At 50.3% G+C, this 26904-nt stretch overlaps 2 protein-coding genes and 1 non-coding gene across 12 annotated transcripts in view; 2 read left to right on the top strand and 1 right to left on the bottom strand.

Moving 5' to 3' along the window:
* Positions 1-22830, top strand: part of MED24 (mediator complex subunit 24) — a 30590-nt gene extending 7760 nt beyond the window's left edge. For 2 of the 10 annotated variants that reach the window (XM_019747562.2, XM_074320050.1), the window contains exons 2-27: positions 141-351; positions 436-518; positions 8594-8632; positions 8974-9047; positions 9408-9640; positions 9781-9837; positions 11288-11399; positions 11542-11692; positions 11985-12098; positions 12588-12635; positions 13058-13140; positions 13420-13506; positions 14137-14248; positions 14750-14892; positions 15408-15445; positions 15878-15960; positions 16331-16509; positions 16646-16745; positions 17036-17211; positions 19080-19344; positions 19746-19927; positions 20108-20198; positions 20537-20636; positions 21527-21607; positions 21939-22087; positions 22275-22830. In XM_019747562.2, coding sequence (XP_019603121.2) covers positions 222-351; positions 436-518; positions 8594-8632; positions 8974-9047; positions 9408-9640; positions 9781-9837; positions 11288-11399; positions 11542-11692; positions 11985-12098; positions 12588-12635; positions 13058-13140; positions 13420-13506; positions 14137-14248; positions 14750-14892; positions 15408-15445; positions 15878-15960; positions 16331-16509; positions 16646-16745; positions 17036-17211; positions 19080-19344; positions 19746-19927; positions 20108-20198; positions 20537-20636; positions 21527-21607; positions 21939-22087; positions 22275-22391 — 3027 coding nt within the window. In that variant the 5' untranslated portion in view covers positions 141-221 and the 3' untranslated portion in view covers positions 22392-22830. Of the gene's footprint in view, positions 1-140; positions 352-435; positions 547-8593; positions 8633-8973; positions 9048-9407; positions 9641-9780; positions 9838-11287; positions 11400-11541; positions 11693-11984; positions 12099-12587; positions 12636-13057; positions 13141-13419; positions 13507-14136; positions 14249-14749; positions 14893-15407; positions 15446-15877; positions 15961-16330; positions 16510-16645; positions 16746-17035; positions 17212-19079; positions 19345-19745; positions 19928-20107; positions 20199-20536; positions 20637-21526; positions 21608-21938; positions 22088-22274 lie in introns of those variants that run through there. The other 8 variants (XM_019747564.2, XM_074320051.1, XM_074320054.1 and 5 more) reach the window with 6 other exon arrangements.
* On the top strand, positions 15696-15799 carry LOC141569066 (small nucleolar RNA SNORD124). Its single transcript, XR_012492460.1, has one exon. It is a non-coding gene; the product is annotated as a small nucleolar RNA SNORD124 (small nucleolar RNA).
* A 1387-nt stretch (positions 22831-24217) lies between the features above and the next one.
* CSF3 (colony stimulating factor 3) lies at positions 24218-26636 on the bottom strand. The gene is made up of 5 exons (XM_019747725.2): positions 26624-26636; positions 26320-26474; positions 25845-25952; positions 25597-25743; positions 24218-25240 (listed from the first exon to the last, which is right to left on the bottom strand). The coding sequence occupies exons 1-5, from the start codon at positions 26634-26636 to the stop codon at positions 25076-25078; spliced, it is 588 nt and encodes a 195-aa protein (XP_019603284.1). The 3' UTR covers positions 24218-25075.
* Positions 26637-26904: the final 268 nt, after the last annotated feature.

The following is a 26904-nucleotide window of genomic DNA, read 5'->3' as shown; positions in this document are numbered from 1 at the left end:
TGGTTCAGGAGGGAAGAATCTAACAGTACTCGTACCACCTCCCTTACCCTTTTTTCCTTTTCAGTTCCTCTGCCTCCCTTAAATTTTCTTGTATCTTCACCATTCCATTCAACTCTGCCCTCCCCTTTTCTTTCCCTCAGAATCTCCTCTCCCCTTCTCTAGTTCGGTTTCTCCAACCTCAGCGCTCACTGCCTTCGGCCCTGCCTCCTCAGAGTGAAATCATGAAGGTGGTGAACCTGAAGCAGGCCATTTTGCAAGCCTGGAAGGAGCGATGGAGTGACTACCAGTGGGCAATCAACATGAAGAAATTCTTTCCCAAAGGAGCCACCTGGGACATTCTCAATCTAGCAGGTCTCAAGTGAAATAGGAAGGAAGGATGGGAGGGCTAAACCTAGAAAAGTTGTAACCACACAGTCTTTGTTATTCCTCTTGCAGAAGCACTGCTGGAGCAGGCCATGATTGGACCTTCCCCCAATCCTCTCATCCTGTCCTACCTGAAGTATGCCATTAGTTCCCAGGTAAACTGCTCCACCTATTCCGGCAAAGGTAAAAGACTTGGAGTACAATTGTTAGCTCATACTTTCTAGGTGAATTTGTTTGAACACACCACTTCTCTGAGCCTCAGTTTTCTCCTGAAAAGAATGATATTTCATTGGTTATGGTGAATATTACATTAACTTATTCTATCAATAAATATTCATGGATGCTTATATGTGCCAGACAGTGCTGTAGGCCCTGGGGTTATGGCTGTGAACTGATCCCTGCACCGAAAGAATTTAGTGAGTAATACAGACTAAATAAACAGTCAGTCACAGGATGGGCTTATGATATAGGCTAGGACAGGGTACTGGGGGAGTACATGGGAGGGGCACCTAATCCAGTCTGAGCATTCGGGGGATGTGATGTTTAAACCAAGACATGTATGTTGAGTAGGAGTTAGCCAGGCAGATTGATGAGAGTATACAAAGCCAAAAGAAAAGCATATGCAACGGCTGGGAGACAAAAACCACATAGTATTGTTTAGGAGCTGGAAATAGTTTGGTATGGCTAAAGCAGCAGTTTTCATCTCAGGACCTTTTATACTCTTAAAAATGATTGAGACTCCCATAGAGCTTTTGTTTATGTGGTATCTATTCATATTTACCATTTTAGAAATTAAAACTCAGAAATTTAAAAATATTCATATATTTAAAATTGACAAAAAATAAACCCATTGCATGTTAATAGAAATAACATTTTAATGAGAAGTAACCATATTTTCCAAAGCAAAAAGGAATCAGTGAGGAAAGTGACATCGTTTTACATTTTTGCAAATTTCTTGAATGTCTGGCCTAATAGAAGACAGCTAAATTCTCATATCTGCTTCTGCATTCAATTGCACCAGTAGGCTGTTTTGGTTGAAGTATATGAACAAAATCTGGCCTTACACATCAGATACTTAGTTTGAAAAGGGAAGAGTATTTTAATAAGCGTTTCAGATAAATGTGGACAGTCTTCTTTGATATCACACTAAAATTTAACAGGTGATATGAAACCACATCAGTGAACTTTTTATACTGTTACGTTACCGTTTGGTCTTTCTTGCTTTTACCCGTGCGTGCCTGATTTTATAATATTATGAATTGGTCATTTGGAAAATATTCATTACTGAGTTATACAGATATTCCAATTGTTGACACATTTAGTTATATAACATCATCACGTGGCATGGAGCCTCTGGGACGTTCCACTGTACAATTGTGAGAAAATGAGAGTGGAAAAGCTAGATAACATCATAGTAGTATTTAAAAAATAGTTTTGACTTCACAGATGCCAGGGGTTGGTTCCTGGATCATATTTCGATAACTGCTAGGCTAGCACTAAAAGGAGACTGGTTTAGAGAGACATAGAGGCTAGGTCAAAAAGGACCTGTGGGTGATGCTAAGGAATTTGGAATAGGGTGATGAGTACCTATTTAAGTGGCTTTAAGTGGAGGAATAGTGTGACAGGATATATATACACACACACACATACATATGTGTGCGTGTATATATGTATATTTAACATGCATAAAATGTGCAGATCTTAAGATTAATTCAGTGAGTTTTAGCAATTATATATATATATACCCATGTCATTAACATCCAGCGTAAGATACAGAACATTTTCTTTCTCCCAGAAAGTTCCCTTGTGCCCCTTCCTAGTCCATTCTCCTACAACCACTAAATGTTTTCTATCACCCTAGATTAATGTTGACTATTTTTGGATTTTATAAAAATGGAATCATATACCCTGTATATTTCTCTTTTGTTTAATATCAATGTTTTTAACCTTTATCTATGTTGTGTATGTCAGTAGTTCATTCTTTTTTAAAAATTGCTGACTATTATCCCTCAGTTGGCACATAGTTGTATTTCCTCTTTCCTCTTGGCATCATCTCTGCTTCCATATGAGCACATACTTACCTACCTTATTCTTTTTAGCTGCGGTATAATATTCCACATGTACTGTATTTTGTTTGTTTTTAATTTTTTATTTTATAATCCATGTTTCACTGAACATCCTTATACTTACGTCTCTGCATATCTGGGAATATTTCCCTAGGATAGATACCTAGAAATGGAATTGCTGGTTTGAAGAGTACCCACATATTAAATTGTAGTAGAGGGGTGGCTGGTTAGCTCAGTTGGTTAGAACGTGGTGCTGGTGGCACCAAAGTTGCCGGTTTGATCCCCGCATGTGCCACTGTGAGCTGTGCCCTCCTTAAAAAAAAATAAAATAAAATAAATTATAGCAGATCCTGCAAAGTGCCCTCCAAAAAGGATTGCATCAGTTTGCACCCCCCTCCATAGCATGTGACAGTATTCCCCACACCTTTGCCAATGCTGGATAGATTCCTTTAAGATTTTTTTCCAGAGAGGCAGAAAATGACATCATATTATATTATGTATTTCCATGATTGTGATGTTGAGCATATTTTTTTTTTTTAAGATTTTTTTTTTTTTTATATTGGGGAAGGGGTACAGGACTTTATTGGAGAAATGTATGTACTTCCAGAACTTTTTTCCAAGTCAAGTTGTTGTCCCTTCAGTCTTAGTTGTGGAGGGCGCAGCTCAGCTCCAGGTCCAGTTGCCGTTGCTAGTTGCAGGGGGCGCAGCCCGTCATCCATTGTGGGAGTCGAACCGTCAACCTTGTGGTTGAGAGGATGTGCTCCAACCAACTGAGCCATCCGGGAGCTCAGCGGCAGTTCAGCTCAAGGTGCCGTGTTCTATCTTAGTTGCAGGGGCGCTGCCCACCATCCCTTGCGGGACTCTAGGAATTGAACTGGCAACCTTGTGGTTGAGAGCCCACTGGCCCATGTGTGAATCGAACCAGCAGCCTTCGGAGTTAGGAGCATGGAGCTCTAACTGCCTGAGACACCAGACCAGCCCGAGCATATTTTTATATGCATATCTTTTGTGAATTATTTATATAATTTGCCCATTTTTCTATTGTTTGATTGTTTCCTTTATTTTTTTGGTAACAGCTTTATTGAGATATATATCATGGCCTATTTGGTTTATCCATTTAAGGTATATAATTCACTAGTCTTCAGTATATTCAGAGTTGGGCAACCATCACCACAATCAATTTGGAACATTTTCATCACCCCGGGAAGAAAGAATTTTTACCGATTTTTAAGTGTCTTTTAATGTAATCTATCTTCTAATCTTTATCTGTTATATATGTTTTAAATATTCTTTCTGTTACTTTTCTTTAACTTTGTGATTTTATTTTTTTGGTATGTGGAGTTTTAAAATTTTTTTTTTTGTCAGATTTAACCATTTTTTTTCTTTTCTATATGGCTTTTGTCTTCTATATCGGGTTGCCTGCTCCAAGGATCAAAATATATTCTTCTCTAATTTCTGCTAACACTTCATTTTTATGTTTTATATTTATTTTGTCTAACACATTTAGAATTTATTGTTGTGTGAGGAAAAGATCCAAATTTATTTTTCCAAACAGATAGTTAGCTCAACTGCCTTTGTTGTATAGGCTATTCTTTGTCATATCCTAAATTCTTTTAATAGACGTGGGTCCATTTCTTGACATTCTAGTATATTTCATTGATATATTTGTCCTTTTCATACCAGTCCTTTACTAGTATGTTTGATATCTGGCTAGGCAAGGCTTCCTGTAGTTGTTTTATTTTTCAAAAATTTCTTGGCTGTTTTCAGGCATTTTCTTTTTCAGACAAACTTTAGAATCAATTTTTTAAGTTCCTTTGAGTCCTTGTGTTTTGATTGGAATTTCCTTGACTTTGTGGATTTGGGGAATTTGTGGATTAATTTTAGAAAAATTACTCTGGTTGTAGTTTGAAGAATGAATCGGAGGAGGGTAAGACAGAAGGCAAGGAGACCATTTAGTCTGGCGTATTTTTTCTATAAAGGACCAGATAGTAAATACTTTCTGCTTTGTATGCCATATGGTCTCTGTCACCACTATTGTGGCATTATAGCATGAAAAGATACAGAAATATGTAAATAAATTGGAATGCCTGTGTTCTGATAAAACTTTTAATTACTTATAAAATCTGATGAGCCAGATTTGGCTTGCAAGCCATAGTTTTCCAACCTCTGATTTAGGCTATACTTTCTAGTGATTCGGGTAAGAGATGATACTAGCGTGGACTTGGGAAGTGGCAGCAGGAAAAATGAATTCAAGAACAATTTAGGAAGTGACATTGAGAGAATTTGCTGATTAACTGGATGAGAGCCACGAGACAGGAAGAAATCCAGGCTAATGTCTAGGTTTCTGGTTTGGAGGACTAGATGATTGATAGGATCGTAAGGAGCCCGTGAGAATAGAGTAGGGCTGTTGTTAGGGTTGGGATGCAGATGAGGGGTGGAGAGGACATGTTTGATTTTGGCCTTGTTACGTTTAAGGTGCCTGGTGGGCTATCAAAGAGAAGGTACTCAGTAGGCAGTTGAATTCAGGAGGAGAGGTCTAGACTAGAGCTTTTGATTTAGGAGTCGTCAGATGATAATTGAAGCTATGGGCATGGGTGAGATTGCCCAGAGAGAGTGTGGAGAGTGAGCAAGGAAGTGAGTGACCCAAGCCACATTCCTGAGGAGCCAATCACATTTAAGGAACACACACAGGAAAGGAATTCCATGTGGAAGCCTAAAAAGAAGGGGTCAGCTAGGAGCGTAGAAAAGCAAGAAAGGGTGGCATCAAGAAGAGCCCAGGGAGGAAGGGAAGGACTGAAGAATGAGGAGGGGTTTCCTGGTGTTAGATTCTGCTGGGAGGTCAGTGAGATCAGAACTGAGACATGTCCGTGGGGCTTAACAGCGGGGTTGTTGATGAGCTAAACGAGAAGATTCCTGCAGTGGGAAGGACAGAAGTGATTCAAGTGGGTTGAATTGCAAATGGAAGGTAGGAAGGTAAAGACAATAAGTGTAGAGACCTCTTACACCTTGAAGAGCAGGAGAGAGAAAGTGGTGGTTAATTGGAAATGTAGAGTCTGCAGGAAGTTCCTTTAAAAATAGATATGTAAGCTCTGATGGGAATGGCAAGAGGGAGAAAGGCTGGAGTAACAGTGGGAGAGAAATAAATACACATGAAAGACCTTTGTGACTTACAAAGTGCTATGCAAAATTAGTAATTTATTCCTCTTTCACAGTCAAGAGGCTCTTTGGTCCAGTGCTGTGCGTGTAGAGGGCACTTAAGAGCAGTTGGGGTATTGAACATGAAGAGCAGAGGAGATTAGAGAACAGCTGCAGGGCCAGTCTGGGCTGGCCAGCTGTGCAGTGGGCCACACAGACGGTCTCCAGCCCTGGACTGGTGGTAGTTTAGAGCTTCTACGTTGATAGATGTATTAAGCCTGAAATAAGTTAAATCCTGCTGTGAAAAGCAGTTCACCATGTGGAAAGTATTTTTAGGTCTCTAGAGTAGAAGTACTTTATTGATACTGTTAGCAAAAATGGAACACAATTCTGAATTTGGAGACCATATAAACTCATTGTAACTAACGGCATCCCTTAGAACATACAGAATTGGGGGTTTCTCTTCTGGTAGTTTGGGGTCAATTTGTAGTGGGAACGTCCAGCTCCCCCTTCAGGTTGGTATCCAACAAGGTTCAGTTCTCTGCCAAGCTCTTGCTATGGGGACATCAGTTATAAATAAACAAACACTTGCCTGGAACGTTATGGTCATCCTGCCCAGGCAGGCTCCCAACTTTCTGATCACTGTCAGACACTAGCACTGGCCTCATAGTGAGTGCTGCTGAGAGGGGCACTAAACACTAATTGTGTATTTAAGTTCTCTGTGTGTTTTGCACCTGTTTACCCAAGTATATTAGTTAAAGATGTCTGAACAGTCTGTTCACATGATGGAGAATTTAGACATGGAGGGCATTGCCGTACACATAAAATTCACCATACGAAGGTCATGGAGGCTAACTTAGTTAGCTTTCTTCTTAAATATTTGGAAATTTCTATTCCTCTGGTGAAGACAACCCACGAGGCAGGTGTCTTGACAGTTTCTGTCATTGTGTCCTGCTTTTTCATTTTGGTGTATTTTGTCACTGTTCCCCCCTTTTCCACCCCCACCCCCCCACTCCGGTTCAAGCCGTCGTTTCTCCGTCTAGTTGTGTAGGACACAGCTCCCTGGCCCGTGCTGGTATTATGAGCCTCGTGCTCCCCACCCCCCATGCCCCCGGCTGAGGCAGTCGGTCGACCCTCGGCTGCTCACAACAGCTCACAGCAGCTCTCACCGGCTGCCGGCCATTCACGCTGCTGCCGGCCACTCACTGCAGCTCACGCCAACCTCCGGCTGCTCACAGCAGCCCAGCTCCAGGGAGAGCTGTTGTTCACAATCTTAGCTGTAGAGGGCACAGCTCACTGGCCCATGTGGGAATCAAACCAGCAACCTCGGCATTAGGAGTGTGGTGCTCCAACCACCTGAGCCACCAGGCCAGCCCTTGCCACTGATTTTGAGTATATGATTGTAACTATTTTCTATAGTATTACTCCTATTTTATCAGTATGCTATAATTATTATTTTTTAAATATGGCAACTTAAAAGACTTTGTAGGGTTTAATTTCATTCGGGAGAAATTATGTCTTTTGAACTACATCTCTAATCTTATGGTGATGAATAGGTTTTACTAGTAGAAACTTATTTTAAGGTAAACAAATTTTTTTCAGAATGTTAGTTACTAGAGTTCATTAACCCAAAACAATAGAAATGGAGGACCTACCTTCAGCTAGGCCCCGGGCTAGGTTCTAGAGCAACAGATACAAATTCAACAGTATTTCTGTTCTCAGAAAGCTCACTCTTTAGGTGGAATTTCCCAAAATGTATTTTGGAAATACTAGTTAAATGACATTCCTTGGTCAAGTAAGTTTGAAAAGTATTGCTTGCTTCATCAGTAATAATCTTAGAGATTCTCATTGTCTACAGGTATATTGTGGTTCAGAAAAGTCCTACAGGAAAGAAAGCTCTTTACTAAAAGAACCTTTACTTTGCAGAAAGCTCTTTATATATATATATTTATCCCAGAGTTTCTCAAATTCATATCACACAGAAGCTATGTGTATATGTGTGTGTGTAAAATTTCTTTTTTTAAATTTTTTTTATTATTTTCAGTTGACGTTCAATATTATAAAATTTCTTAACATCTTCAAGAACCTTTGGAACAACATTATCCAGTAGAACTTTCTACAATGATAGAAATGATCTATCTTTGTGCTGTCTGATACAGTAGCCACCAGCCACATGTGACCATTGAACACTTGAAATGTGGCTAGTATGACTAAGGAACTGAATTTTAAATTTCTTTTAAATTTAAACAGCCTCATGAGGCTAGTGTCTTTATTGGACAGTGCAGCTTTGGAAGCTACTTTGGGAAATACTGATCTAAAGGTGTGTTTTTACTTATTCATTCTACAAACAATATCATCAAGTTTATGGGGGTCACTGAGTAAAAGTATTCTCGCCCTCAGGAAGCTCCTGGTTTGGTGGGGGCAGCAGGCATCCGCTGTGCAATGATGAGCATAAGGGGGTTACTTGGAGATCAGAGGAAGGATTTCAGCTTTGGGTGGGAGATTGGGGTTGATCCGAGAAGGTGTCCTAGAGGATAAGTCCTGAGAAATGAGTAAGAGTGTGTATAATGAAATTCATTACCTATTTCAAGGTGCAGATACTACCTAGTCGTTGCAGGAAATGTGTGCTTGTCTCCAGTTCTTGTTCAAATGAAATCACTCTTGATAGAAATTATAGAGGTAAAGGATCATAACCTAGCTCTTACCATTCTCCTGCTCACTGGCGGTCAGTTAAACCTTGCGTGTAGTGGACAGTGAGTGGCATGTGAACATGAAACATGGCACCTTGGGATACCCCCAAGTCATCTTCTCGGTGGGGTTATGCTTATGATGTCACCGGCGGTGAGACTGATAGGAGCAGGAATGGGTACAATGTCTAGTGTTAGTGTCTCTCTTTTAATGGGTTGAGGAAGGCCACTGGAAGGGGTTGAGATTTTAGGAGAGCTGCAGCAACTTGAACTGTCAGCGTTTGTTTCTCTTAACTGGGGGACACTAATGGTCTGAACTTTATGTTTCTTCTTTCCCTCTAGATGGTGTCCTACTCCTCGGTCCTCACAGCTATCAGTAAGGTATGACCATAGCTATTCACAAGCCAGGTGGGGGGCAGGGGGACAGAGATATGGTAGTGACAGGGAGCCCCACGTCCTTGACCGCTCTGATCATGTGACCACCGAGGCTGGCGGCGGCACACAAGGCCTCTGGCTGGCATTACTGCCTTCCATTGGAGGGAGGGGCATCTTGGGAAGTAGGGACTGGCAGTTAGGAGCCAATTTCCAATGTTCAAAGGATGCCAAGTGTGAAACCTGAGGTGGGAGGAAAGATGAGCAGGAATCCTGAATGTCCCATCTGCCTCGTGTAAGACCAGGGCTTGACTGGGCATTCCGTAACATCGCCAGTGTTCTTTCCGCAGTTTGATGACTTTTCCCGGGACCTGTGTGTTCAGGCTTTGCTGGATATCATGGACATGTTTTGTGACCGACTGAGGTAATGGCAGGGGTGAGGGGCTCACAACCCCCATCATTAGCTTAGTATAAAGGGGAAGCTGCACGTACATAGACTGAGCCCAACTCTGTGGGTTTCCACACTTCTTCCCACCTGTTCATCTGCACCTACCCATCCCCATCCTTTTCTACTTATTCCCTGAGAACAAAAATGCCTCTTCTGGATTTGGAATAGCTCATTTGAAATCTTGTCCAGTGGAAGGCAGTGGGGCTGTCTTCCCTGTCTTTGTAGCTTCCCAGCTCTTCTCTCTAGTAGGGGTGTGCCAGGCACTCTGCAGAACATTGGTGTGGGTCAGATTTCAGCCATTGGAGCAGAGACTGATTTTGCATCCTTTCCTGGTAGCTGTCACGGCAAAGCCGAGGAGTGTATCGGGCTGTGCCGGGCCCTTCTCAGCGCCCTCCACTGGCTGCTGCGCTGCACTGCAGCCTCTGCGGAGCGGCTCCAGGAGGGTCTGGAGGCTGGCACTCCAGCCGCCGGGGAGAAGCAGCTTGCCATGTGCCTCCAGCGCCTGGATAAGACCCTCAGCAGCACCAAGAACCGGGCCCTACTCCACATCGCCAAACTAGAGGAGGCCTGTATGTCCCCAGTTCCCCTGAGCCCCACCTGCCAGTGCTCCCATAGCTGGTTCTTTAATTGAGAGGGGAGAGGTAGGATGGCAGCCCGCTGTCCAGGAGGATCTGAAATCATCCCACTTCCTTTTTTTTCTCCCCATAAGCATTGCATACATCCCAGGGACTTGGGCAGGGTGGCACCCGAGCCAATCAACCAACAGGTATTTACTGAGCATTATTGTATGCCCAGCACTGTGCCAGGTGCTGGGGGTGGGGGGTTGGGGGGCTACCAAAGGAGCATGTGGCAGGGTCCCTGCCCTGAGCCAGCATACATGCTAGTGGGGAGCAAGACTAGCATGTAATATACACGGAAGAAATTAAGAGGAGGAGACAAGCACACCATCCATCCATGTGTTTTCTCCATGTTACTGATCATCTGAGAAACAACTGACTCTAGTGTTTGCGCATTGCCTAAAATGTCCCTTTAAACATTATACTTGTCTGCTGTCAGGCCTCCTGTGCCGTACACCTCTTCACTCAAGTGCAGATGTTAAATATTGGAACCCTCCAGAGCCTGAGATCAGACAGATCGCCTAATGGGAGGGAAGATTCTGGTATTCTGCACATGGGGCCTGAAAGCCACAGTCTTGCTGTGGCTTGGGGGACCACCCGAGGCGCCCTCATTCTCCCATAATGAGAATGCTAGAATGGGTTACCCCCAGGTCTTCAGGACCTGGTGAAAGAACTTGTTTCAGGATTCATATACTTACTACTGCTCAAAATGTGTTCTATGGCCTATGAACAATCCAGAAAGGTGACCACTGCGTAAAAATGGGCTGTGTTGACAGTTTCTTAACTATCTGGAGCATTTAACAAATGTTTATTGGCTGAAAAATGAATGAATATTTCACTTAATTTGAATGGCTCTCAGGTCATATCTTTGTTTTTCCCCCCTATGCTACATGGAGGTTAATGGGCTAGTTGGTGCCATTATTCAGCATTTGACCCTCTGGAATTGTAACTAGGATAAGTGACTTGTAATTAAGTGCTAAATCATTCGGTATAGACCATGAGTCAGGCATTTGGGAGGAGAGCTCAGTGGGCTAGACCAGTTGGGGAAGTTATTAAAGGCGCTGGGCTTGAACAGAGACTTGCAGGACAGTGAGAGTTGGAGCAGTGAGGATGAGTAGGAGGGGCATTTCAGGAGGGAGAGCAGCTAGAGCAAAGGACCAGACAATGAGTGGATGAACACGGAAGGCTATGTAGAGTCCAGCTTGACTGGGGTGGAGAGTGATGGCCACTTGGCAAGGCTGGCCCACTCCTGAAGTGACGTGTGGCTGCCTCCCTGTTCCAGTCACTGGACTCCACCCCTCACCCCCGCCTCTGCCACTGCCTGTGTTAGGACATACCTAGTCTCTAAAGGCAGCTGCACGCGTCCCCTAGAAGTCAGGCCTCTGGGAATGGTTTCTAGGGGCTCCACTGTTGGTATGTACCCTCCTTCTGGAAACAGTGCATGCTGCCCCCAGGCCCCCAGCCTCCATGTAACCCTCAGGGGAAGCCTTCCTGTGTGGTTTTGTGGGCCCAGGGGGCGCCAAAGACCAGGAGTTTGGGGCCAGTCTCTCCCTCTCCTCTGTTTCCCATCATGTTCCTGCATTTCCTTTTCTCTGCTAGCCTCCTGGACAGCCATTGAGCATTCTCTCTTGAAGCTTGGAGAGATCCTGGCCAATCTCAGCAACGCCCAACTCCGGAGCCAGGCTGAGCAATGTGGCACACTCATTAGAAGGTACCCGGCTCCCAGGGAGAGGTGAAAGGTCATGGGTGGGGGTGGGATGATGTAGCACCTGGCCCCGACCATTCTGCTCTCACCTCCTGTGCAACTCTTCCTAGCTCACCAAACGCTGTCCCCTGTGTATCTGTCCCCTCAGCATCCCCACCATGCTGTCTGTGCATTCCGAGCAGCCGCACAAAACTGGCTTCCCTACAGTCCACGCGCTGGTCCTGCTCGAGGGCACTATGAACCTGACAGGGGAGACACAGCCCCTGGTGGAACAGCTGATGATGGTGAAACGCATGCAGGTGGGAGGGCCAGAGTTGCTTCTCTGTCTCCAAGGTGGCTGGGCATTTGGGGGCAGGAGGGAGGATTCTTCAGGTCCTTCTGAGAGAAATAGTGTTTCTCTTGTTCATGGTGGAAAGTGGATCCCCGTCCTGCATGGTTCTGTCATCTCACCTGACGTCCCTGGTCCTCATGTTAGAGTAGGGAAGTACCTGTGCTTTGTAGTCTCGGGCCCAGCCTGGTCCCCAGGAGCCTGCAGAAGATGAAGGGGGGATGGGACCCCCTCTTACACCTCACCCTTGGATCTTCCCACAGCATATCCCCACCCCTCTTTTTGTCCTGGAGATCTGGAAAGCTTGCCTTGTGGGGCTCATCGAGTCTCCTGAGGGCACAGAGGAGCTCAAGTGGACAGCTTTCACCTTCCTCAAGGTACCTGGGACATGGAAGCAGCAAAGAGCCATGGAATGGTTCTCAGGAAAAGCAACAACATCCTGGACCTTTGCCCCATGTTTCTCCCCACTGGCGTCATGCCCAGCCTGCCAGATCCCCTAGTACGAGTTCCCATTGATTATTTTCTCTAAAATTCCCAGGGCCATGTTTAGCCCACTTGGCAGGCCTCTGCTATTTCTTAGCACACAGGTGCTGTTCATCTCAGCTGTCAGCCAGATTGGTGGAGGGCAGTTAAGGAAGCCCGGGAAGTGGGGCCTGGTCTTGAAGCGGGGTCTCTGTGTCCTGTAGGCTGAGGGCACCAGGTGCTTGGGTACCCGTGCTTCCTGATTTGGCTCCAAGAATGATTTCACTTCCAGGGCAAGAGTGTTCCTATCTCTCTGCCCAGAACGGGGTTGGAGGGGATGTCATTAGTTCTGGGTGAATGAGAAGAACTCATGCTTTCTGTTTTTCCCCTGCCTCACCCTCCAGATTCCACAGGTTTTGGTGAAATTGAAGAAATACTCTCATGGGGACAAGGTGAGTTGAAGAAATGAGATGGGAGGGGCATGGGAGTGGGTGAATTCTTGTTTCTGCCCTGGAGAAACAAGGGCAAGGGAAGGGTCACGTGGGCCCCAGCTGGGCAGTAGTGCAAGTTTGTGCCTGGGGGAAGGGAAGTGTGTGTACCTGAGCATCTGCTGGCATACACGCATTCAGTCTCCAGACAGGAGGCAGCCAGGCTGCTCCGGAGTCAGGGTTGTCTGAGATGGTCAGGGCCAGCGTGGCCATGCAGGGAGCAGTGATGCCTCCTACTTGTGAGTCTAGTGACTGGAAGCCAGTCGGTGGGCACTGCCAACTTGTGGGCTTTTATATCCAGAAGAGTGTCCTTGTGAGCCTGCATTGCAGGCTGTGGGTGGGGAGGGGAACCTAGAAGCCAAATGGCAGTTTCTGGCCACTTACAGGACTTCACCGAGGACGTCAACTGTGCTTTTGAGTTCCTGCTGAAGCTCACCCCCTTGCTGGACAAAGCTGACCAGCGCAGCAAGTACGAACTCCCCTGCTCGCCCTTCTCACTTTGCCGGAAGGGGTTCTGGGCTTTTCTACTGCTCTTCTGTCTCCTCGTTCACTTCCCTTGGCAGGAGCAGGCGGCAACAGCCCAGTAGTTCCGAGTGCCTGAGCCCCTCTGCCCTCTCTACCTTCCCTCCTGCACTCCGAAGCTTCTTTATCCGGAAGGAGGGAGGATACTGGGCTGGGACCCACTGCTCCCGCCCCTCAGGAATCCTTGATCTGTGCCCTGTCCCCTCATCATCTTTTTCCCTCACAGCTGTGACTTTACAGACTTCCTACTCCAAGAATGTAGGAAGCAGGGGCTTTTGTCTGAAGCCAGTGTGAACAACCTTATAGCCAAGCGGTAAGTGTGAGCTCCCTTGGGCCGGTCCAAGGACTGGGGCCCACTTCCCGGGCTCCCATAACTGCCCTCCACCAATCTGGCTGATAACTGAACAGTACCCGTGTGCTGAGAAACAGCAGAGGCCTGCCAAGTGGGCTAAACATGGCCCTGGCACTTTTAGAGAAAAGAATCGATGGGAACTTGTGCTGGGGGATCTGGCCGGCTGTCATGCCCTCCCTCTCATATCCAGACTAGGCTGCTGGGTGTCTTTCCCCTCCTGTGTAGAGTCTGGGTTGCGGGTGGCTGGGACCAGGCCGAGGATGACCAGGACCAGACGCTGATTTCTGCAGACCAGGGCTTTGCCCTCTTAGGTGCTGCGCTTTCAGTCTCAGCCTCCCGTGTGATCAAAGGCAAAATCCTAAATCTTCCTTCAATCTTAAATGAACTTTCAAAGTACGGTAGATGTAATGACCAATGACAAATTGAAGCAATTGCAATATTGGGTCCACTTTCATAAGCGTCACCTGACACCAAAGCTTATGTGCTTCCTACCTCGTCTGTGCCTCTGCTCCTGGGGCTAGACTAGGGAGTGTGTCAGGAATGTATCTCGACGCCTCTACTCTTCTCTCGGCTGACTGTTTACGGCCACAGTGCAGCAGACCGGGAGCATGCACCCCAGCCCAAATCAGGAGAAAATGCCAACATCCAGCCCAATCCTGGGCTGATCCTCCGCGCGGAGCCCACTGTCACCAATATCCTCAAGGTGAGTGTACCCTTCCCTTGCCACCAGGGTCATCTCTTCCCTCCTTCCAGTTTCCCCTCTACTTCCAGATACATAAACAGAGGCCATACACCTCTCTTCTGGCTTTTATATATAGTTGCTTTGGAAGTAGAGAAAGGGGGAAGGCAAGGGAAGCCACCACTGAAAACTAACGTTTTCACTGAGCATCACTTGTGAGCCAAGGCACTGCGGTAGGTGCTTTCATTTAGGTCGTCTCATGCGGAACATGGGCAATCTCACAGTACTGACCTTGCCCTCTGCAGCCCCACCTCCATCATCCCAGTTAAGTTGATAGGGAGGGATTGGAGAGCAAGGCTAGATTTTAGGAACTGTTTTCTAGATTGGAATCAGAGAGATGTAGATTAAATTGCAGGTCATGATGTGCCTATGGGATGGAGACATACAGAGAGAAAGACTGTGGCTAGGCTGTATCTGGGGGGTCTTCAGTGTTCTTCAGGGCTTGATTTCCTGTCGTGTCCCCAGACGATGGATGCAGACCACTCCAAGTCCCCGGAGGGGCTGCTGGGGGTCCTGGGCCATATGCTGTCTGGGAAGAGTCTGGACTTGTTGCTGGCTGCAGCCGCCGCCACTGGGAAGCTTAAATCCTTCGCTCGGAAATTCATCAAGTAAGGAAGGCTGAGCTCCTGACCAGGGTTGGGGATGCATATCTGAAGGAGGAGGTAGCAGGATAGGGGTGAGGCCCTGGGGCGCCCAGGCTAAGGCAGACCATCCCAGCTGGAGACCCTGGAGGAAGGGCCAGTTCTTTGGCATTTTATTCTCTACAACTGAGGATGAAGTGGAGGCGTTTGAGGAGGTAACAAGGCGTTGAACAGTTGGCGTGGAAGGATTTCCATGTTATTAATCACGGGCTCTCAAATTCTGTGGACTTTTCTTTGGTTGACCTGGAATTAGATATACTGAACATTGTTCTGTTCAGCAAGCCATTCTCTAGGTCTTGGACATTTTAAAAAATAGATAAGAGTTCTTTTTTTCTGTAGCAATGGTGTTCATTTTAACTTTAACCTGTAATTCGCAGTCTAGTGACTGTCTCTTTGAGTGGATGTAGCGCCCCCCCCCCGCCCCCCAGCTATTGCTCAGCCCATGTCCTGGTTGGTGTAACCGGTCTCCATTCCTTCCACAGTTTGAATGAATTCACGACACATGGCAGTGAAGAAAGCAGTAAGTCCACACTGAGAATCCCCAGGCCCGCTTGGCACTGAAAGGGCTGTGGAGGGAGAGCTCAGGGGAGGGAAAAGGAGGCCTTTACTCATCCTGGGAGGCTCTGTTCTCCCCCCAGCGATGACTGACGAAGCTTTCGGGGAGGCTGGAAAGAGGGTAGTGCTGGGAAAAGGATGCTTCCACAACCACCCCTTTGTCTCTCTGGCTCCCCCTTATGATTTGGTGGGTACGGTGGGCAAGGAGGGTGTAAGGAATCCAAGGAAGGGATGATGTTCCACTTAAGACCCAAGAAAAGGATTCTGAGCCTCAGAGCTTTGAAGGAGCCACTTGGTCCCTGACCTTCCTTGAAGTGAGTCCCGATTCCCTCCCGACCCAGGCAAGGGCTTTGGGCCCCTGCCCGAGCTGCGGGGTCAGCCTTCTCATCCTTCACAGCCAAAGCAGCCTCAGTCCGAGCCTTGCTCTTTGACATCTCCTTCCTCATGCTGTGCCACGTGGCCCAGACCTATGGCTCAGAGGTGAGTGAGAGAGCAGGTGGGATGAGGGACATAAAGTGGGTGGGGCAAAGAGGAAGGAGACCACCCATAGCTCTCCTACCGTACTGGCTACTCGCCCCCCCTCCCCCATCAGTCTCCCAAGCCCATTAGTTCTGTTGGCTGCAGAAATCAGGTGCCCACTCTGAGAAGTCAGTAGATACCCGCCATCACATCCCTAATCTTCAGTGCCACATTCACACCGACCACTAGGTGGCAGCGTAGCCCTTGTCTTTCTCTACACCGATTTGTCCCCAGTTCTGGCCAGGAAGGGAGAAAGCTGCAGGGCAGGAAACTGAGGTGCAGGTTGCCGCGCCCTCCCCACCCAGCTGGTGACTCTCCCTTCCTTTCTCAGGTGATTCTGTCCGAGTCAAGCACAGGAGCGGAGGTGCCCTTCTTTGAGACCTGGATACAGACCTGCATGCCCGAGGAGGGCAAAATCCTGAACCCCGACCACCCCTGCTTTCGGCCCGACTCTACCAAAGTGGAGTCCTTAGTGGCCCTGCTCAACAACTCCTCGGAGATGAAGCTGGTGTCAGTGGCCTGGGCACCCGCTGCAAGGGTGGCGGTGGGGGCAGCGCCAAGTCCCTCTCCCTCAGCCCATCCCACGCTCCCCTGTGGTGATTTTTCTCCCCCCACTCCTTTTTCTCCCCTCCCCATCCCCTCATAGGCAGATGAATTGGCACGAAGCCTGTCTCAGCATTTCAGCGGCCATCTTGGAAATCCTCAATGCTTGGGAGAATGGGGTACTGGCCTTCGAGTCCATCCAGGTAGCCCACCCTTTCAGCAGCCGTCTCTCTTCCCGGGGATACAGAGCCAGTCTTTGATAGCTTGTTATATTCTGTAAGAACAAGAAGACCCTTAATGCAGGAGCTCATGTTTGGATGTTGATCTTGTAATCACAGTCGTAGCTACTCCCTCCCACCCAGGTAACTTTGGGAAAAATCAAACTTGGACGCCCAGGACTCCACCTGCTGTACTTCGCTGCCCGCAGAGGCTGGGGAAAGTGGTAGCCAGGGAAGGGGACCCAGTGGCCCTAGTCACCCTTTTCCCCTCTCAGAAAATCACAGATAATATCAAGGGAAAGGTATGCAGTCTGGCGGTGTGTGCCGTGGCTTGGCTGGTGGCCCACGTGCGGATGCTGGGGTTGGACGAGCGTGAGAAGTCGCTGCAGATGATCCGCCAGCTGGCAGGGCCACTGTACAGTGAGAACACCCTGCAGTTCTACAATGAGAGGTCAGTACCCCGGCCCCTCCCTTCTGGAATGCTGTAGGTCTGTGTGAGAAGTCAGCACCTCCCGTCACCAATGTCCCCCTCTTCTCTTACCTTCCCAAACACGGTGCTTACTTCCTCCCTCACTTCCTTATTCACGGGTTCACTGCCTGACTCAGGAACATTCTGTGTGTGTCTCTGTGCCAGGACTGTTCTAATTCAGCACCTGCTGTGTCTCAGAAATACAGCCCCAAACAGCTATGATTCCTGCCCTGAGAGAGGTCAAGCTCTGGACAACTAGCTTGCCAGAAGAACAGTGACTGTCTTAGCAGTGTCACTGTCTAGGAACTGTGAGCCCATCTATAGATTTTAGAGGCCTTGGGCGTGCCCAGCCCCTGATCCCCTGCCTGGCTATCTTTGGTGACATTTTTCTGCCTTGGCTTTTCAGGGCCTTGGAGGACCTCACTTCAGCTGTGTTGAGTTCAGTGATGTTGGTTCATTCACCCACCCAATAAGCTTTTTTTTCTTTTTCTCTTTTTTTTTAATTGTAAAAAACATAAAATCTAACATCTTAGCCATTTTTAAGTGTATAGTTCAGTAGCGTTAAGTATATTCACACTGTAGGAAACAGATCTCTAGAATTTTCATCTCGTAAATCTGAAACTCTGTACCCAATAAGCAACAACTCACCCTTTTCCCCCTCCCCCTAGCTTCTTGTAACATCATTCTACTTTCTATTTCTATGAATTTGACTACTCTAGGTACCCCATGTAGGTGGAATCATACAGTATTTGTCTTTCTGTGAGTGGCATATTTCACTTAGCATAATGTCCCCAAGGTTCATCCATGTCGTGGCACATGGCAGAATTTCCTTCCTTTTTAAGGCTGAATAATATGCCATTATATGTACATGCCATATTTTTCTTATCCATTCGACGGTCGATGGACACTTGGGTGTCTACCCCCTCTTAACTGTTGGGAATAGTGCTGCTATGAGCATGGGCATGAACCAACTCATAAATCGTGAGTGGTGACTAACGAGTAGGCATCAGGATGTCTTACAGGGGAGAAGTGGAAGACGGAGCTGAAGTGAGGTTGGGGAGGGCCTGTGAGCTCCCATCTCCTGTTTGTCCCTTGCCTCCTTTCTTCCCTCATCATCCTCCCGGCCACAAGTAATGGAGGGTTTGCTCTGACATCAGCCATGCTAAGCACCCTGCCTCCTACCTGGGTGAGGAATAGTGGGAAATCTGTGCCTCCATCATGCAGGTAGAAAAAGTGGCTCAGAAAGTCATAGTGACTCACCCAGCAGTCCAGAAACAATCAGCACTCAGACCCAGGTCTGTATTCACAGTCAAAGACGCTTCATGAGAAAATTCCTGGATATACACTCACGTTTGCCCAGCGTCCAAGGGCCGGGAAGAGCCCTGTGGGGCAGCCCTTGGGCCCCTGTCCTGGAAGTAACAGTTTACTTTGGGAGGAAGCCAAGGCTGGGCGGGATCCCCCTGAAGCACTCGGCACAGAGGGAAGTGATTGTATTTATTTCTGCCAGAGGATTGGCAGGGCCAGGCCTGGGGGATGGGGGAAGCTGGAGAGAGAGAAAATGTGAATATGTTGTTGGAATAACCTGGGGGAGGAGAGCCACCCCTCCCCCCCCCAATAGGCTTAGTGCCCAGCAGGTGAGAGTCCTTCCAGGAGCAGGACTGGTAGGGTCAGCTCTGCTAGGGGTTTGCAACTTCCTCTTGTTGCCTCCCTCAGCGTAGAATGGGGTTAATTCCCCAGGAATATTTCCGTAACCCAAGTCGTGGGAAAAGTCTGGGCTGGGCATTTCTTTCCTCCCCCACCCTGGTTCCTGAAGCCAGTGCTGCTTGAGCCTCGGGTCCTTCCCCCCCCAGGGTGGTGATCATGAGCTCTATCCTGGAGCATATGTGTGCCGACGTGCTGCAGCAGACAGCCACCCAGATCAAGTTCCCATCCACGGGTATGGACACGATGCCTTACTGGAACCTGCTGCCCCCTAAGCGACCCATCAGGGAGGTGCTGATGGACATATTTGCCAAGGTGCTGGAGAAGGGATGGGTGGACAGTCGCTCCATCCACATCTTTGACACCCTGCTGCACATGGGAGGCGTCTACTGGTTCTGCAACAACCTGATTAAGGTAGTTGGGGTGGGGTGGGTGTGGGCCAGATACATGGGCCGGGGGAGCAGGTTTCCTCAGGCTCCAGGAGACAGCTGAGAAAATACCTGACAGGACCAAACTTGGTCCCGTCCTCTGACTTCCCCACACCCAGCTTGGTCAGCCTGACCTTTCTCAGAGGCCTCTTTAATGCTGTGAGAAGATTCCTTGGAATACCGAGGCTGGTCCTCTCCTGGAGAGTGCTCCTGGACTCTGAGGGGAGCTGTCTCCTCAGGTAGCTCTGACCAGAGGCAGCGGGAGGGACGGAGCAGCGGCTGGAGCTCCCCGTGCCCTCCCAGGGAGATGGGCTGGACTGGCAGGAATGTCAGAGCCCCACGTTCAGGGCCCTCAGCTCCTAAACACCCCCTCACCTGCCCATCTAGGAGCTCTTAAAGGAGACACGGAAGGAGCACACGCTGCGGGCAGTGGAGCTGCTCTATTCCATCTTCTGTCTGGACATGCAGCAGGTGACGCTGGTTCTGCTGGGCCACATCCTGCCTGGCCTGCTCACTGACTCCTCCAAGTGGCACAGCCTCATGGACCCCCCTGGCACTGCTCTCGCCAAGTAGGAGTCTCTGCAGAGCCTCAAATCCCCACCGCCCTGCGGCGGGCACCCTTGCCTGGGGTCACCCAGGGAAGCTGGGCGGTGGGGAGGCCCTGGCAGATGGGGCCAGATCACCATGGGCACAGAGACCCCCTTGGAAGCCCCTCTAATTTTACCTCTTTTCCTGGAACCGTTTGCCAGGTTAGCCGTCTGGTGTGCCCTGAGTTCCTATTCCTCGCATAAGGGACAGGCGTCCGCCCGCCAAAAGAAGCGACACCGTGAAGACATTGAGGTAGGGGACCCCTCTGTTCTCTTGTTCAGCAGACGTTTCCTGAGCCTCTCCTGGTAAGAGGCGCCTTCCCAGGCAAAGACAGCAAGGCACGCTCCCTGCCCCCGGGCAGCCTGTTGGTCACACATCTTGCAGGCATATCTGTGAGCGGGTCTCACTAGGATTGTTGGAGGGGCTGAGGAGAGGGACACGCAGAGGGAAGATGGCCCTGCTGCAGATGCTGACTGAGGCCTGTGTGGACTTGGCTGTTCCCCACTCTGACCTAAGCTCCAGTCTTGTTGCCCAATAACAGGAAATTGGGGGATCCAGGAGTGGGTAATAGTGAGTCTCCTGCCCTCCAGGATTATATCAGCCTCTTCCCCTTGGACGACATGCAGCCTTCGAAGCTGATGCGACTGCTGAGCTCCAATGAGGAAGATGCCAACATCCTTTCCAGTCCCAGTAAGTCTGTGGACTGCTCGGCAGGCAACTTCCTTCCCTGCTGAGCTGTTCTGCGCTAGTCCCCAACTGCAGCCATCTTTGCTGGCTGGTCAGAGAGGGGGAGGCAAGTGTTTGTCCCATTTTGTCCCCTAGGGGCTGCTGCTCAATTTCCTAACCCCAGAGAGACCAAAGGTTGCTGTGGGTCTCCCCCTAAGGGTTGAAGTTCTGCCCAGATTCACGCCCAGCCTGGGGCACCACTGTCCCTTCCCCACCCTTTACTTACCACAAGGTGGAGGGAATAGCAAGCTACCCAAGTGAGTTCACAGCCTTGGGCAGTCTGTGCCGTTGACTCACCAGCTCTGCCTTTCCTTCTCCTGAGACAGGCCCTGAGGCCTGGGCTGGGACGCAGGGCTGCTCCCACTCTTCCTGTCTGAAGAGCACCCCTCCCCCACCTGACCTCCCTAGCTGTCATGACCTCTCCTTGCTAAGGGCTCCTTCTGTGGCACTTAATTTTTCCTATTTCTAAGAGATTTCTCCTGAGCCTGGAAGTTTCTGAGGCCTTTTAGGGACTAGGGAACCAGCTCTGCATTTGAACAGAGGAGAGGTGCTAGGTCTGCCACCTACCAACCCTATGACCTTTGGCTACTTAGCAAATCTGAGTCTTGCTTTCTTGTGTGTAAGATGGAAATGTGAGGCTTAAGCAGCTTAGTCCACGTTCCGCCCCCAGATAAGCACTCGGAGCTGCTGGTGCTCACCGATGTTAGTTCTTGTCTCCCATCTCCTTACGAGCTTCTCTGTATTTGGGGCCCCTCTGTGTACCCTCCACATCTGATGGGTGAGGTCTTCCCGGGGAAAGGTGATTTGAAGGCCTAAAGCCATTTCCTCAGTGTTGCCTCCACTTGTCCCCACAGCTGACCGGTCCATGAGCAGCTCCTTGTCGGCCTCCCAGCTCCACACCGTTAACATGAGAGACCCACTGAACCGAGTCCTGGGTGAGTTCTCCCTCCCCGCTCCTGAACCGGCTGAGGCCTCGTCACCTGAAAGGCGGCCTCCTGGTGCCCTCCGCCCCCGGCCACATTTCCCCCCAACCCCGTGTCCTCCATCTCCCCTACTTGCTAGCTCTCCTGTCTCCCCCAGGCTCCCGTTTAGTGCCTCTCCTGACTCGCCCCCAGTTTTCCTTTTCCATTTCCACTTTTTACATCCCCAGTTTGGAGGGTACTCTTAGCACTTCTTTCTGTTCCCTTTTCGGTCCCCTTCTCCCAAAGTCTAATGTCTTCTCAGACCCTTCTCATGGACTTCTTCCTTCTCCCCCATCCCGCACAGCCAACCTGTTCCTGCTCATCTCCTCCATCCTGGGCTCTCGGACCGCCGGCCCCCACACCCAGTTTGTGCAGTGGTTCATGGAGGAGTGTGTGGACTGCCTAGAGCAGGGCAGCCGAGGCAGCATCCTGCAGTTCATGCCCTTCACCACCGTGAGTACTTCCTCTCGGGGTAGGGGCTGGCCCTGCCTTCTAGATCACAGGGGATCAGCAAGTCTCAGCAGAGCTTGGGGTTCAGTGGCTAGCACTCAGAGTACGGGGCCTCTTTCCTCCTGAGACATTGCACCCAGCCTGAGGTAGCTCCAGTGAGCAGCTGTCTGTCTGTCTGTCTGTCTGTTAGGTATCGGAATTGGTTAAGGTGTCAGCTATGTCCAGCCCCAAGGTGGTTCTGGCCATCACGGACCTCAGCCTGCCCCTGGGCCGCCAGGTGGCTGCCAAAGCCATTGCTGCACTCTGACGGGCTTGGAGGGGCCGCAGGGGCCCTCTGGGAGGGTCCCAGTCCCAGGCGCCTCGAAAGGGAACAGTGAAGAAAGATGAGACATCATTGCTCATATCCACATGACGTAAGAGCCTTTTATGAGTTTCCAGGTCTTTCCCCTCTCCCTGACTTCTGACCTTTTGAGTGTCTCCCGGTCTCGTTCTTTCATAACTTCTTGTTCCCACTGCCCGTACCTGAAGAGAGTGAGCCGCCTGATTCCTCAGCTCCGGGCCATGTCACCACACCACTCCCTCCCACGCGCCCTGCCCCCTTCCAAGAGTAGATGTACCTCTGAGGAGTTTTGTCGGTTCTGGTTCCGAGTATGTGTATGTATAAATGTATATTGTTATTTTGTAATACACGAGGGAGGTTCCCCTCAGCTCACTTGTAAATAAAGATCCTGTAGCTCCTTTGGTAAGTGCTGTCAGTGCTGTGTCCGATAGGGGGGGAACGGTGTCTTGGAATCCTGTGTGCTGTGGCTGGGGAGAGACTTGGCCAGCGGTTGAGGGAGGAAGAGGTGTGTACAAGGAGGCCTGGCTGCAGGGTTCAGGTTTGCAGGGGCACTGAGGGTGATGGGAGCAGTGTCCCTTCCTCAGACCCTGGCTGTGTGATAATGAGTCAACACCAGCCCGCTGCCTACTCCTGACCCCCAAAGTCAGACTTACTCTGCAAAGGGTGAGGTTTTGGCGAAGGGCCCCACGGGGTGGGGGTAGGCTGTTCTGTTCTTCTCGGCCCAGCCCCACCCAGAGTCTTACTAGCCCAGAGATTGATCTGTCCCCTGGAAGAGCGCTGGGGGGAGCAGGGGCAGGAGCTCCGTTTAACCCTGCCATGTCTGCTCCCACATCTCCAAGCCTGATTTCTTCAGGACCGCCCCGGGAGGGAGGACCCTGAGCCGCACAGCTGGGAACTCCAGCCTGCCTCAGCCAACCCTGTTTTTCAGGGAGCCACACGGGGACGGGAAGTGAGGTGATGAGCATGGGGAAGGCTTGAAGTGGAGCTGGGGACTGGCTGGCTGGCTGGCTGGACTCCCCGGGTCTGGTGGAGGCACCTGGGAACCACACGTACATCCTGAGCTGAGGGCACAGGTGTGCCTCAAATGTGTGGTGTTAGCAGCCCCTGTAGGCGCCACATCGCACCCGCTCCCCAGCTGTGAGCTCAGCCTCTTCAACCCAAATGCTGAGACAAGCAGTAGAGTGACGGGCTGGCGTGAGACTGCTCCCTGCCAGACCAGAGGCAGAGCTGGGGGAGGGAGAGAAGTGCAGAGCCCAGAATTTAAGTTGCGACTCAAGTTGTCCCCTTGACTCGGCGTCTCCCTAATCTGTACAAGGCACTTCCTAATGCATTCTTTGTGGGCACGTGTGAGTGGGGATGGGCTAGAATTCATGGAAGGTGGTGCCCTGCTGGCCTGTGCAGCTATGCAGTGCTGCCTTGCTTCAGGCCGGCATCTGCCTGTGTCTGGCTTGTGGCTCTCCCCACTACCCCACACACACCCTCTCGTCTCCTGGGATGGTGCCCATCTGCCTTCCGTCTTCCCCACTAAGCTGTGGCTCCATGAGGGCAGGACATGCCTGCCTTGTCACTGCCGTGTCCCTAGCACTTAGCCCAGTGTCTGCACAGAGTAGGTGCAAGATAAATGCACGCTAAAGGAATGAATGTTGATGAGCCAGAGGACTGCCCCCTTCCTCCCTGCACCTCCTCTTCCCCTCCCTCTGCCCTTGACCATTGTTCAACTCCCCGCCTTCCAACCCCTGGCCAGGCACCAGCTGGACTCAAGAAAGAGGAAGGACATTTACTGGAGGTAAACACTTTATTATCATGAAGTTTGGCTACAATGAGAAAGTGGGGGCAAAGGTGGAGAGTGAACAGTTGAGCTTCCCTGTCACACACTCCGTCACATAATCTCCCAGCATCTTCCTGCCCACATTCCCCGTTAAGCAAGGCAGATACATGACCGTCTGCCCAGTCTGCCCAGCCCTAAAAGGAGTCAGAGTCCTGACTCGGGGTGGGGGGGGCGGGGGGCAGGCGTCATCAGCCTGTGGGTGTCTCTATGGGCATCCAGTAAAACGAGATGTCAGTGATGCTGGGCGCCCCATGGGTGTCAAACACCCGAAAAAAATCTTACAACGAAAAACTAGATTCCCCAACAAATTTGTGGGACCCCAGGGTCAAGCCTCCCAGCTCTGGCTGCTGCTGCTGGGCTTCATGCCCGTGGTGAGGGGATGTAGGGGAAGCAGGGCCTGGCCAACCTGGCACGTGTGCGCCAAGCTGACGCCAGAGCGAAGGAGAGATACGAAGACCCAGCTGGGGAACACTGTTGTTTAAATATTAAACAGGGCTGTATTGTCTCCCACGTAGGAGACTTCCTGATGCTTCCAAGGGCCCCAAGCTGGGCACCCTCAGGATCGGGGGTTCACTGCATCTCTTCCCAGTGCCCACCAGTTACAGGAATTAATACTTGGTATTTACCTATCTACCTCCCAGTCCAGGGGACAGGAAGACAGGAGCTTTTCTCCTTGCTACAGGCAGGAGAATGAAACTTGGAGGTGGAGGGAAGGACCCAGGAGTCTGGGGCTCCTTTCCACTCTTCCCTGTCTTTAAATAATAGGTTTAAATAAGCATAAATATTAAATAGAGATAAATACATGCGATAGGAAGGGTTTTGCTCAGGGTTCGGCAAGGTAGCGCAGAACACGGTACGCCAGCTCCAGGAAGCTCTGTAAGTTGGAGGCAACCAGGACACCTCCTGCCCGGCGCTGGAAGGCTGAGGTGAAGATTGGCATGGTGCCCTGGGTGGCCTGCCTGGCAGGGGCTGTCCCCAGGTCTTCCATCTGTGGGGGGAAAGAGAAGCAATCAGGCCCTGCTGAGTGGGTGTTACCACAGATGAGGAAATGCAATGGGCTGATGGGCTGTGGAAGCTCACGGGGTTAACAGAGCCAGGACTTGAACCCAGGTCCGTTTCGAGGTCCAGTGATCTGGCTCCTGCCCTCTACTAGGAGTAGGGGAGGGCCAGCAGCAGGAGGGCCCTGGGATGGGGTGGTAGCTCCCTGCATACAGCCCCACCCTGCCCCCGAGAATGCTCCCGCCAACCCCTAAAGAACTTCTGGGACCCCCAGGCTTGCAGCAGGACCTTTAGGGACCCACTCTGTCTAGGCCCCTAACACTTGCCGCTCCCAATGAGGCTCACCTGCTGCCAGATGTTGGTGGCAAGGTCGGTGATGTCCAGTTGCAGCGTGTCCAGGGTGGGTGCTAGCTCGGGGGAGATCCCGGCCAGGGCCTGCAGGAGGCCCTGGTACAGGGAGAGGCCATCGTGGAATTGTCGCAGGCAGCCCGCCTGGAGGACAGAGTAGGAGAGTTAGGGGAACTGCCTGCCACGCTCCTCTCAGGGCTCCGTCCCTCCCCCCTAACCCGCCCTCTTCCTCTCCAGACACTCACCAGCTGCAGAGCCTGGCTGGAGCAGCTGCTCAGGGGAGCCTGCGTGATGCCCAGAGAGTGCCCGAGTAGCACGAGCTCCTCAGGGTGGCACAGCTTGTGCGTGGCACACTGGGGACGGGAAGAATGCTGAGTGCAGGGACTTGGTAGGACCAGGAGGCTCCTCCCCATGTCTCCGAGGTCTTCCCCTCCCTCCAAGTCCTGCCAGGCTCCTCAGCCCCGGTCCTCCACATCCACCCCAGCCGGCCCCTCCCAGCATTGTCCCCCCAGTTTCTTCCCAGCTTTCCGCTGCTTGGCTTCTAACCTGCTTTCTTCCATTTCCCTGTGTCTCTCCTCTCCCATGTCCCTTCCTGATGTTGTCTTCCCCACGCTTCCCTTCCCCTCCCTCAACTCTCCCCTCTGAGTCCTCTTTCCTCTACACCCCCACCCCACCCCACAGCATGTGTCCCCTCCCTCTCTGTCTGCCACTGTCACTCACCAGCCTCTCCTGCAGCATCACATCGTCAGCCTGGATCTTCCTCACTTGCTCTAAGCACTTGAGCAGGAAGCTCTGGGGCAGGTGACTGGCCGGGCCCAGCGGGCTGGCTTCTTGCACCGTCCAGAGTGCACTGTGCCAGAGCAGCAGCTGCAGGGCTGGGAGCAGACTATGGCTCAGGAGACATGCTCTCCACTCCCACCTGGGTCCCTTTCTGGGGGCTTAGGGACCCCCAGGCTCTTGGCGACTCCAGCCTCCCTCCCATGCCCTGGCAGGCAGCTCTCTCATCCTGGGTCAACACACTCACCTATCAGCTTCATGGGGCTCTGGGCAGTAGGCTCAGCTGAGGGTCTGGTGGGTCTGCCGGCTCAGGGCTGTGTCAGGGACCAGCTCGAGCAGGCCTTTATAAATAAGCCCATGGAGTCCTGGGAGGAAATTACCTGGTGCTGAGACTAAGGCTTAGTAATAACTTCCCAGGATTTATGCAAATTTGTTGTCCAGGACAATGCAGGGGGGTTGAGACAAAAAGCTGTTTGCGAAAGTTTTGTGAAATTGTGGAATCTCTGATTCTTCTTTGACGTCTTGTCC

The sequence above is a fragment of the Rhinolophus sinicus genome, linkage group LG15 (assembly GCF_036562045.2).
Source record: "Rhinolophus sinicus isolate RSC01 linkage group LG15, ASM3656204v1, whole genome shotgun sequence".
In the NCBI taxonomy this organism is placed as follows: Eukaryota; Metazoa; Chordata; class Mammalia; order Chiroptera; family Rhinolophidae; genus Rhinolophus; species Rhinolophus sinicus.
Note: the sequence above shows the minus strand (reverse complement) of the source record. Positions and strands in the feature narration are given on the sequence as shown.